We start from the raw sequence: 13,110 nt of genomic DNA, 5'->3' as shown, positions 1-13,110 counted from the left end.
ACATGGAAATTTTTGTATATCTTCCCAAAAAAAAATTTTTTAGTTGGATTTAACAATAAAAAAAACGGCTTTTTGTAGCGATTCAGAAAACCGGAAAAATCAGTTATCCGGAATAGCGATAGTCCCGATCGTTCCGGATAATCGGTTCCCTACTGTATTATTATTATCACAATAAAACTTAGGGATTTTAAAGCATGAAAAAAAATTTTCTTTTATGTTGCATTGCGTCCAGACACTTGGTGTAATCCCTTTATAGTTATTTTAATTTTATTTCTGTTACTTAAATATAAGCATTGTTTTATAATTGATCAAATCTGTTAAATATTGCCTAAGTAAGTGATTGTTATGTAATTTTATGCTTTATTATTAATATTTCAGGCAAGAAGACACTATAATGAATGGACATCGATCGTATATCCTTTTGTATATTCTAAAAATATTTAAAAATTAATGCTATTGTTTTTTAAAATAGAAATTATGTACATTTTATATAAATATATACTATCTGAAATCAATCCTGTTCTTTGTTAGGGGTAGAATAAAGTAAGCAATCACTATATCAGTACTGAGCAACACTATGAAATTGTGCACAAAGCTGAAAGAGACTGTACACAATTAATAAAGCTATAATTATTTTATTTTTTAAAATTTATTATTATGCTTTGCCTTTCCTCATGACTTTACGTTATTAGATTAAGTAAAATATATTTTAGTAGTTCTCAGTTTTTAAGAAGTGCTTAAAAATGCGTATTTCTGTTTTTTAAGCCCTTAAAGGAGGTTTTTTTATTGTTAGTTGATAGAAAGTGCTAAATTTTCTTTTTTTACCTGAATGAGATGCTCATTGTTTTCATACATTACGCAAAAAGCATGGTTTTTATAATGTTCCATTTAATGTTTCACAATGTCTTCTAGTATAATTCATTTTGGCCTACCGTGCGTATAGTTCAAAAGCGCCAATCACTTTGCATGCTGGAAATTTACAGGTCCGCGTATAGGTACACTGACCTGAATTAGTTGGAATTAATTGCGACTCTGTCACATTTTTCATGAAATTTTCGACTTCATTTTCAGCCATCTAAAGATAAACTAAAATTTTTTTGCAGTTCATAGTGACTACCTAAACATAACTAATATTTTCCCCTAACAACTTGATAACATCATAATAGTTTCAAATCAATGCATGGTAAAGTTTCGTAATACTTTTTCACTAAAAAATAAATATCAATTTGTTAATATTCCCTCATACCAATTTGTAATTGAGTTCAATACTTCTAAAAAGTTAAAGCAAAAAAACAACATGAAAAAAGCACAAATGAAAGTGCATAAATAGTTATATACACTATAGTTTCAGTTCTATAATCAAGAACCTTCCTCAGTATCTGAATTATAGTTCTTGTTTATAGAATTAAAACATGTGTCATTTCATATGTGCTTTTTTTCACATTGTTTTTTGCTTTGCATTTAGCGCAAGTATACCTCATTTGTTGTAAATTTAAAGTAGTGTTTCAGTAATCTCGAAATTTGCTGTACTGAATATGCTACTTCACTTTTTTGTACAAAAGTAATTTTAGTAAATGATCACTCATTTTATTATTTAAAAATTCTATGATATGATTACTGTTATTTTGATTAAAATGAAATGAAAGAGACAAATCATTAATTGTAAAGCTACAAAATTCCACTGTACAAGATTTGCTACTGCATTTGCTTAAAATTATTGATAGGAAAATGACCCCGGAATTCATCACCATAAAAGTTTGATTTTATAAAATTGTTAATCGAGTCTCTTTTTCATAGATAAATGAATGTACAAAAAGGTCTGAACGATGAAACCTGTGGATAAGACTTTAAGCATGAACCATGTATATAGTAGACGGTCCTTAAGTTAGAACTATCAAATTTTGTTATTTCTATTAGCATTATTACTTAATTTTAAAAGATATTGGATTCAAATCTACTTTTTATAAATCCTGTTATTAGAAAATGGGATGTTCTGAACACAACCAAAAATCAGTACAAATAAGAATAAGGACACAATATTTTTATTAGGAACCCTGCTAACACCATAAATAACTCCCCCTATGATATGCTTTATATTTTTGGTATGACAAAAATTATATTTATTCTCTGTTCACTCTCTTATTTTTTTACTTGCATAAAATTATTCTTTTGAACTGTATTTCTCTCGTAAGCTCTTTGAATTGAATCAGTGCAAAAATTACTACAAAAAAAAGATAGAAAGTGTGATTTTCTTTAATTATTGTTTACTGATTGATGACATGTCCATTCAAAATGAGAAACTGAAGTTAATGAACAAAGAGTTAAAGGAGAAGAGCATCCTCCAAGAAAGGTGAGATATTTGTGTTCTAAAATGTTTTTAAAATTAAATTTCAAGAGTCCTACATCAGTAAATACTTCGAATTAAATTGTCTGTTATTGATTTATTAATGTACATCTTATGGCTCATTAATAAATTGACTTTTTTTTATATATTTTATGATTAATGTTGTTTACTTAATATTATAATTAGCAGCGATATTTTTAATAAACTTAATGTTCTAAAGTATTTGCATATACTTAGTACATAATGGATATAAAAAAATGGATCACTTTTATGTAAATTTTCATTAATGCCCTTTTTGCACAGTTATTCTACTAAAATATCTTCATTGTTTTTGGCATCGGCCATTAAGACAGAGGGGGTGCGCATGTTCTTGTTTTGCAGTGACGCCATCTATGGCCGAGAATTCAACTTCTGCCGCACCCATACGTTACACCTGAATGCAGTAATTTCAAGTTTATTTTGACCTGAGCAAGAGAATGATCATTCGCCAATTCAGTACTCCCAAAGGTATAATTTGTTATGAGAACATGGAGGACTTTGTGACCCAACAGATTTAGCATGCACCAATCACCATTTACTACACGGGGAGTCTTCAGCCGGCTGGATTCAAACTCCTGTTCTTGTGAACGATGGTTCAGCTTCCTGGCACTGGCTATCTTGGCTGCTAAAATATCTTTTTTAAACAGAATATAATAGGATTCACATGCTTGAAAAAATAGTATTTAAAATTTATTTTTACTTATCGAAATAGTAATTTTCGCATTTATTTAATTTAATTGTTATTATAACAGTATATATTGTGGTTTGTTGTTTTCACCATGGGTGAAAGTTTTCAGTCTTTTGATAGATTTAAATCATTTAAAAAAATTTCAAGATAGAGTCAGAAAGAACAAGGTAAAAATCGAAAGATAATATTAAAAAGGCTATTACACTCGCTTCATCCAATTATTTCTTAAACAATCATTATATGTATATTAGTCCATCTTATCGATTTATCAACCATATTTTTTGAACCAATTTTAAATTCTTAATTCTATATAAATTATTATGTACTTAGAAACCTGTCTTTACTTACTGTACTTAGAAACCTGTTTTATTATTATTTAGAAATTAGTATTTAAATTATTGCTTTGAAACCTGTATTTAAATTCTCAGAATTCTATCCTGTATATTCTCAAAAAACCTGAGACACACACTTTTTTAATCATAAAAATTTCACCCAAGAAAAGTTTTTAATCTTCCCTCCCTGGTTAGAACAGCAATTTTAAGTGTGCTGTGAATTGACCCCATATTCATCCCTGACACCGAACCAACGTGAAACACTCGTTTGTGAAATTCTGGTTTGGAAATATTGACCACGCGTTGAAAAGCGATTTCTGCATTATTTTTTGACTGTCTGTTTCTTAACTGCGTGTTACTGGACCCGCTGTTAACTTGCACTGAGGGGCTGGATTTATAGCTTTATTAACAGTGTTTTCAATTTTTGTTGCCATTTTTAAAACGCTTATTTTATTGCAGAAACAGATTGTATTGAGTGATTAAATTTTCATCGTTCTTTTGTTGGGCCAGTAAAAAATATATTAAGTTTCATTTTTTAAACTCACTTGTATTAATAAAATAAGCAAAAGGATCTGAGTTTTATTGTTATATGTTTAGAATAATAAAACATAAAATTTATCTTTCAGTTGAACTCGCAAAGCTCCACACAAACAGAAAAATACCCTGTATTATCCAGGATTTTTTTTTCTGAGAAAAAAATTATTTAGGTGCAAAAATCACTGCTAATAATAATTTTAAAATGTATTAAAAAAAATCTTCCTTTGAAATTTTTTTATTTCAATTTATTAATTGTGAATTAATTACAGTTACATCTAGTGATGAATTAACTCCATTGAACCTAAAACGAAAGCAACTGAACATCAAAAGTTTTATTTTCGAAAACGTAAATAAATGAAAATTCACATACTTCGCACTGGCAGTAACTCTAGCAGGGGACATCTTCAGGTTAAAGTTAGCAAACTCTGGGTTCAAGAGACAAGCAGTTTCATACATGGTGAATTGAAATTTTAAATTCTAACCTGGTGTTGCTCTTTTAAACCTGTTTTGAACTGTGACTCAGGGTCAGTTTCCATCGTGAATTCGGTCGTTAGCCCTATGACAGAATTTTTTTTTAGCTTTCTGCGATAATTCTCTTTATTACTAATACCTTTCTGAAAGACATTTTTATTCATAGCAAACACATATGTTACTAATTTAAAGTAACAGAAGCGCTTTCTGTTAAATAAAAAGCTTTCATGTATATAATAGAACATATAATTTTTTAAATTATAAATATAAGAATTTATTTTAATTTATGTATAAAAGAATACATATTCTTATATTATTGGCAATATTCTCCTGTTGTAAAAAATATTTCTATAACTAACTTTTTTTAAATGTTTGCGATTTCTAAATAATTGTTTACAATATCAATCTGAAATTCTAGTTAAAGCCAGTCATTGGGAAATTTTTTTACTCTCAAAGAAAAGTGAGAAAAATGTAACGAATAAATCATGCGTTTCTTCCATCTCCGATATGTGAGAAAGGCATTTTTTAAAAATAATTCTGCAGAAAGGGAAAAAATAGTTCTACAGAAAAAAATATTTCGAAAAATTCTGCAGACAAAAAAAGAAGAAAACTTTTTTGCTTCCCGAATCGAATGTCTTTCTTTCTACAAGAGCTCTCTTCTGCGACAATGTTGCCATGTCGCAACTGTTCTGCTACAGGGGCGTTAGTGTTTCCGAATATTTTTGTAGTGGCACCTTAGTATGTAAGTTGAGGTGTCTTGTTATGCTTGCTTTTATTTAAGATCAATTATAAAGTAGAATGTAAGGTTTAGTAGAATGTAGAAGTAGTTAATAAATATTTTTAATGTATGAAGTTTGCATTTTATTCCATTATCATTACAATATCCAGAGCTGTACCGTTAATATTAAAATTCATATATAAAACAGTTCAGAGTTTAGTTTTGTGAGGGAAAAAACCACCCAGGTGCTAAAGGACAATATTTTTATTTAAACAAAAATTATAGCAATTTTCACGTGTGTTAAATTTATTCACATTATTTCTAAGGGAATAAAAAGCTTTTAGGTTTTGGTTTTGTCCAACTTTCCCCCATATCATTATTGTATAACTAACTCTATTCATAGACTATATTACATTTCGATTTTTAAAATGTTTCCATTTTTTTTACAAGAATATTACTTCCATTTATAATTTATATGGTTATTTCTGTTAGAATGTGTTAATTTTATATTTACTTTGTTGTTTTGTTTCAGTCAAATTGCAAAATATGAGGTTGACTTGTCTGAAAAAATGCAAGATATTTTAAAAATGACCCAAGTAAGTTAATTTTTTTTTTCTCTATTTTCCTGATTGTTTAAGTAATACAAAATTGTATTCAATTCGTGTAATAAGTATATTTTATAAGGTATATTGTATTCGACACATAAATATATGCATTAACTTTATTGCTTTATGTCATACAAAAATTGTCAATGCAGTGTATGAGTTAAACTAGTTGATTATTGCAAAGAACATGGGGTGAAAAGTACTTGCCATGTTTTCCTTATCATGCGAATGGTCACAAAATCGTAAAGTGTTCGGAAGTAGCACCCTACAAGTAGCAAAACTACTGTAGTCACTACTTTTTTCCTTGGTTTGTAGTGTAAATTGATTGTTGCAAATCCTCTGCAGGCTCACCAATTCTAGCAATGAGAATGTCTCTGTGGCCGAACGTTAATAAGATCTTCGCCTGAAGCTCGGAAAAATCTCTGTGAAATTGGTTCATGAGAAATTGAATTTTACGTGTCTGATTTTTTAAACTTATGTTTTTATTATAATGCAGGAATTAAAAGGGTTTCTATTAGACTTTAACCTTAATTTTTTCTTGAAAATATAGTATTTGGTAGATCGACAAGTTTAGCTTTAAAATTTTCTTTCAAAAATTAAGATCAATTTTTATTTTTTCTGCTTTGCTTTTGTGTATAATCTTTTTTTTTTTTAATTTTTTTTTTTAGGTATTTTTATGATAACGCAGTATTTTTAAAAGTGTTTCTGATAGATATTACCTCTTTTAATTAATGCTTTATAGATAATTTCTTTTCTGGGAAATATTTTTAGCATTTAAGATTTGGTTTTAGGAATTAAGAAGGGTTTTGGTTAAGAAGGTTATTTTTAATTTTTTTTTATCGAAACTTTATTATCTAGTTAAGTTTTATTAGTTTTTTTTAATAGCCGTTAGTCTGTTTTTTTTATTATTTTATTTTAAATATTTGGCCTAATTACTATTCGTTATATTCCAAGTATTGGGGTATCAGTACAGAAAGAAAAATTTATTATTTTTATTTTGTTTTTCCATAACTAGGAATTTGAAACATGGAAAGAAAAATATCAAAAGTTAAACAAGGTTAAGGAGGATCAAGATGGAGAGCTAACTCAATTAAGGGTATGTATGGTTTGGTAACTACATTTTTGAAATTTTAAAATTTTATTTGCATTTTATCATATCGAAAAATATTGTACATGAATGGTTATATAAAGAATCATTCATCATACAGGGTTACTACAAATGAATCATTCATTTTCAAAACTCGATTTATTCAAAACTGTTATACTTAAGAATATGATTTATCTATGAAAATGACCACATAATATTCCAATTTTATGCTCGCTCTACAAATGTACAAATGTTCCCCCTTGATCACACGACGCACTTTTAGGTGGTAGTTCAATTCATACCACATATTTTGTTGTGTGATTGCTTCATTAATGCATCACTGATCCGTTTCTTCAGCTTTTCTATCATTTTTGGGAGTAGGGTACATAATTAATGTCCTTAATGTGTTCCCAAAGGAGGAGAAAGTCACATGGCGTTAAATCCGGTGTCCTGGGAGGTATAAAAGCATGGTTATCACCAACCAGACAATCCAGCTATACGGGGGGTTCATCATTCAGTTAACCACTAGGGCAGTGGGCCCACGTCCAAGAGGTCGTGGATTTGATCTCCGCCGACCGAAGACTCCCCGTGTAGTAAATGGTGACTGATGCACGTTAGTAGTAAATGGTGACTGATGCACGTTAAATCTGTCGATTCTCGAAGTCCTCCATGTTCCCGTAACAAATCATACCTCTGGGGGTACTGATCCAGGAGTTTTCTTGTCTTCTGGATTGGTTCAAAATTACAACGCTACAGAGTTGAACATCGTTGGTAGACAAAATATGTGGAATCGTCACCTAGTTGTAGAAACAGCCATAACTGCTACATGTATAAATAAATTGAACCATTCACAGTTTTCTCAATGAAAAAAGAAGAAAGAAAAAAAACGGCTCATGCATCTTTGTTTTTGAAATTGCACAAAAAACATTGACCTTTAGTGAATCTCTTTCAATGGTCACAATTGCACACAGACTTTCAGTACCCCAGATTCTCACATTGTGATGATTCACTTTTCTAGTTAAATGGAATGTCGCTTCATTGCTGAATATCAGCTTGTTGGTAAAATCGTCATCCTGTAATGCTTATATTATTCTGATGCAAAACTCCACTCGACGGACATTATCTTCTGCAAGAGCTACTTACAATCTTCCAAACAGTTTGTTGAGGTACACCAAGCTCGCAACTTGCTCAGTTCGTTGATTTTTTTAAAATAACTCACGAAACTTTCCCTCACTCTCTCTCCACTGTTTCGTCTAACACTTGTGGTTGACCGATGCTATTACTTTTACATATACCACTATTGTCCTTGAATTGCCAATACCACCTCAAAAAGCTTTGTGTACAAGACGGTTCTTTACCATACTGCCTTCTGAAAGAATGTTGCACTGCTATAACAGACGAACATTTCGCATATTCTAGGATACAAAAACTCTTTTCTTGCTTTGCCAATTTTTGAATTTCAGGAAAGACTGAACTGAACTTGTTGGGAATAACTGAAAAATACTGAACTAGTGCTGCCACGCCACTTGGTGTAGAAATTTGAATATTTTGTGGTTATTTTCATGTATCAATCATATTTGTAAGTATAATACTTATGAATAAATCAAGTTTTGAAAATGAATGCTTCGAAAGTGAATGATTTGAAAGCGAAAAGTAAAAAAAGATGAGAAGAGCTTCATTCAAAACCTAGTTTTTGAAAATTAAGGAACAACAAACAGAGAGGATGACACTCATGATACAAGTTACCTATAGTTATAAATTAAATTGGTTGTACCATGGCTCGAGAAGCTCTGAAGATGATACGGTGTGACCCTTTTTTAGCTCTTTTATACACCTCTTCTATTATAAAGACCTATACATGAAGTCACATTTGGTATTGCATGGATCAGAGTTTGAAATTTCTGTTCTAAAAAAACTGCACAGATTAAAATTTTTGCTCTCTGCTATTTTCATGAAAAATATGAACAATTTTTAGAATGTTAACAGATGTAGTATAAAAAACTTTTTGGTGTTCTGAACCATAAAAGATTGTGGAAGCTGATAAATTGAAAAAAAAACGAAAAACAATTATTACAAAGTCACAATATTAACTTATAATAAAATTTCCTTGAGATCTCAATGGTTTCAACATCATCCACATATCATTAAAAGTCATTAACGTTTTTCTGATGGTGCTTAGTAAGGTGAAGGCCAGGTTAGCATGGTATTGTATCTGCCGTGTGCAAAAGGTTAAAATAAGAAAAAATATCAGAAATCCCATGTGTCCAACCCTATCTCTAAAGTCTGGAGATTTTTTAAAAAAACCTGGGAGATGCCTAGCTAAATTATGACCCCGACAAGACGGTTGGAGGTGACATTTGAAAGACCACGTGGTTTAACCAGCCAAAGACTGTTGAAGGGAAGGAAGAAAATGTCATTGCATTTTGAATCATTCAATAAAAGGGAGATTATTTTGACGGCTCACTCTTGAACAAAACTTAAAATAGATAATAAATATTTGAAGTTCTCCACTAGAGAGTTTCAAAGGGAAAATCAGGCCAGTCCTGTGCATTAAGAAAAAACTGAATTAGAGCAGTCAGGTGAAAATAAAAGTACTTGTAAAATTAAATGTACCTACATAGCTGCCAACTCTACTGGATTTTCCTTTAGACTACTGGATTTTGCCAGTTTCTCCTGGTCTACTTGTTTAATAAAAATTCTCATGGTTTTTGTAGACTTCTGAAGATTCACTAAAATTGAGTAAGTTTCCTAAAAAATCCTTATTGAAATAAAAATTTTGCTCAGATTATTACTTGCTTGAATGTTTAAATAAGTATTACTAATATATAATGAAGCGAGTCTCATTTATAGAAATCAGTTTAAAACTGTTTTTTCTTTTTTTTTTCTTTCCTGAAATGTTCAGTTTATTTTTATTCAGAACTCCCTTTTTAAATTAATTAAAAAAATTCTTTTAACTATTTTTGATGAATTAAATAACTATTACTATTCAAAATTATGAGTAAAATAATATATAGCATTTCAGGCATATTCAGGTCAATCAGAACTGGAAAATATTGCAGTTTTTTTATTTTGATGACTCTAAAATTCCCTATGTGTAAAACATTTAGTACAATATACAACAATCATAATGAAATTCATATTATTACTTAAAATTTACTGGATTTTTTTCCTATGCATGTTGGCAGCTATGCAGGCGTTATTCTAGTTTACCTGAATTCACTTTTCTCTGAACTTTAAATTTTAAATGTTGGAAAAAAAGAATTTGCCATCAAAGGTATACATTGATTATTACTTATCAAGTATTTTATCATCCTGATGTAATCAATCATTACTTTTGTAAGGAATAATAATGATATTATTTATTATTATAGGCTAGTTTAAATCAGCTGTTGGAAGCAAGAGAAAAACATGATGAAGCTAATCAGGCAATACAAGAATTACGGAAAGATATGTAAGTTTATTTTTTCTTCTTAATTATTATGGCTGCATTCGAGGAGTAATAGTTTTAGGCTGCATTTACAACATAGGTGTTGTCAATATAGGGTTCGTAGTTTTCCTGATTTTCCTGAGAAAAATATTTTGTCCAATTTTATAGATTTTTGTTGATATTCTTGATCTTTGTGTGTTATAAGAACATCTTTTTTTTTTTAATTTTTATTTTTATTTTTACAAATGCAATTGTGATTTTAAAATAATCAATATGAAGGATTGAAAGATTGGGATTTTCAATCCAAGCTCTTTTTATGTTTATTGATATTGGTGCTCAATCTGAAATTTTGACAGTCCAAATTTAGTTACCCTCAACAGGGGTCTGTCCAGGGCAAATATACTATTGTTTAGCTGTACCTTCACAAATTTAACTTAGGGAAAAATGGTTGTTTCACAAAATGATTTTTAAAATGCAAGTTCTAAAATTCTTATCCTTGCCTCTTAAAAAAAAAAAATTTATCCCCATTAAAAAAAAAACAATAAATCCTTGGTTAATTACGCATTTCCACTTGCAATGGGACACTCCTGTGGATTGTTATTATGATGCAATAGAAGAATTCGCTGCTCACCCGGTTTGTATGAAGAACACTTTTCCTCCTCATGCCTAGCTGAGAGCATGCCAGTATCTCAAGGCACCATGAGGTAAAAGAAGCATTCCTTAATTGAGGTGGAAGAAAAGCACTGCTACCATGAAAACCCTGTCAGATAGTGTGCTGTGGTAATCCGTATCGCTCGCTTAAGCCATTTATATCACCCTTTTTTTAGCTGAGTTTTTTAAAATGAAACGACGAGGCTCTCCCTCTTTAAACTTTACAGGAAGTTGAAATTCAAACTGTTATATTAAACACGATTTTAAATTTATTCTAACAGACGTTTACTTTTTTTATGAAATATTTTTTTCTGTATGACCCAGTCAAAAATGTTCTCATAATGAAAAAAACTTTTAGTGCTAGTACTGTTAAATGCATATTTTTATTAAATTCAAGTTGAAATTTAACTATAGACAATGATTTTTATGGATTTTTAAATTTGGATACGATTTTAAGCCTTATAAAATATTTATTAAAGATTTGTTTTAAATAGAATTATTTTTTGACAAATGAATTTTGTAATTGTGTACAAAAATTGTTCGATTTGCTTAAAAGCTTAAGATTTAGAGAAATGAACAAAACAAAAAATTCAATTAAGAGTAAAGTGACTTATGTTTGCTCTCTTAGCTAAAATGTTGGGAATATATTCTCCAGGTAATAGCTATCCCCCTTTCCGCTATTTTTAGTGTCAGCAATCCAAATCTCTCGAAACTTAGGTATTCTGAAAAATTATGTTTCTCATCTGATTTCATAATTTATATCATCATCACAAATTAATTAGCTTATTTTGGAGCCATTAAGATTGAATCCTAGAATAGGATAATACAAATGTTAGATCAAAATTTGTTTAGGGTGCATACTACATAATACACAATGTGCATTATGTAGTATTGACTTGAATAAAACTTTATTTTTAAACTAGTACATGATATTTGGAAGTAAAAATTCAGTATTAACTAAATCTGTCAAGTACAATAAATTAAGTATATTTGTTTAAAATTTCAGCAGTTTTAAACCATTATTTGTACATATAATTATTTCATTCATGTTATATTATTTATGTATAAATACTTAAATGCTCTTTTCATGATATTTTAAACTACATGGAATATTAATTAAACAATTGAACAAAGAAATGCTAATTAAAAATTAAACAATTTGATGTGTAACTATGTGCACATTAAAAGTAGTATAACTGTGCTGAACCCAATGTGAAATTAGCTACTGATTTTAATATACAACACACTTAATGAAAAGTAAATGCAAATTTATTTTGGTAATAGTGGAGTGTCATTAAAGACTGATACTTACTCTACAAAAAAACTTTAAGTAACTCAAAAAGAAATAAAATTTTATGAATAATTATACTCTATATAATTCCTATTGGTAGGAATTATTGAAGTATAATATCTTATAATTTGCCGAAATTTTCTAATATTTGAGAAAAGTTTGCAAAAATATAATATATTTTTAACCTTTAGTGTAGTGTTGTGGTCACACTTGGTAATTTTTAAGGTGTTTAAAATTCTGCAAGGCATTTATCTATACCACATGTTGCAACAGGTTGCAAAAAAAAGACTTTTTTCACAGATTTAGAATAGTCTATTTTATAACACTCCTGGATAAAGTATTGAGAGAAACTTTGCCTTCTTAGTGGGATTTTTTGATGGAACTAACCCGCATTTGGGTTACATGGGAGGAAAAACCCCAAGGTTAGTCTGATGGCAAGGACACCCTAACCTGTGATCTGTCTACCACTGAGGACATTTTATCTCAGCACTGTTTTCATTGCTAGCCAGATGCAGAATTTGTATCTATCAGCCATTGCTGGGATTCAAACCCGCTTCACCTCATTAGTAAGTGAGCGCTCTATCCCTTACACCACGGCTCTAGAATAGTCTATTTTATTTTATTATTTTATAACCGTCGTGGAACAGCTTTCCCAATTTTTGGGTTTACCACTACTAATGTTCAACTCCTTAGCCTTGTAATTTAGAACCCAGTCCAGATGACGGGACTCCTGGATCAAGTATTGGGAGAGATTTGCCTTCGTGGAGGATTTTTTGATGGAACTAACCCGCATTTGCATTACATGGAGAGGAAGAACACGAGAACCTCCCACGGTTAGCATGACGGCAAGAGGACTCTAACCTATGATCCGTCTACCACTGAGGATATTTCACGTCACCAAAGTGGTCGGTGCAAGCCGG

General features: G+C 30.1%; 1 protein-coding gene across 6 annotated transcripts in view; it reads left to right on the top strand.

The window, feature by feature from the left end:
* The window catches only part of LOC107456308 (repetitive organellar protein), a 42,750-nt gene that overhangs the window by 9,737 nt on the left and 19,903 nt on the right, over nt 1-13,110 (top strand). For all 6 annotated transcript variants that reach the window (XM_043051866.2, XM_043051867.2, XM_043051868.2 and 3 more), the window contains 5 exons: nt 379-413; nt 2,269-2,350; nt 5,662-5,725; nt 6,750-6,830; nt 10,193-10,272. In XM_043051866.2, coding sequence (XP_042907800.1) covers nt 379-413; nt 2,269-2,350; nt 5,662-5,725; nt 6,750-6,830; nt 10,193-10,272 — 342 coding nt within the window. The remainder of the gene's footprint in view (nt 1-378; nt 414-2,268; nt 2,351-5,661; nt 5,726-6,749; nt 6,831-10,192; nt 10,273-13,110) is intronic.

Source organism: Parasteatoda tepidariorum, chromosome 5 (assembly GCF_043381705.1).
Source record: "Parasteatoda tepidariorum isolate YZ-2023 chromosome 5, CAS_Ptep_4.0, whole genome shotgun sequence".
NCBI classification, from domain to species: domain Eukaryota; kingdom Metazoa; phylum Arthropoda; class Arachnida; order Araneae; family Theridiidae; genus Parasteatoda; species Parasteatoda tepidariorum.
This window is presented reverse-complemented; position numbering and strand designations above follow the sequence as displayed.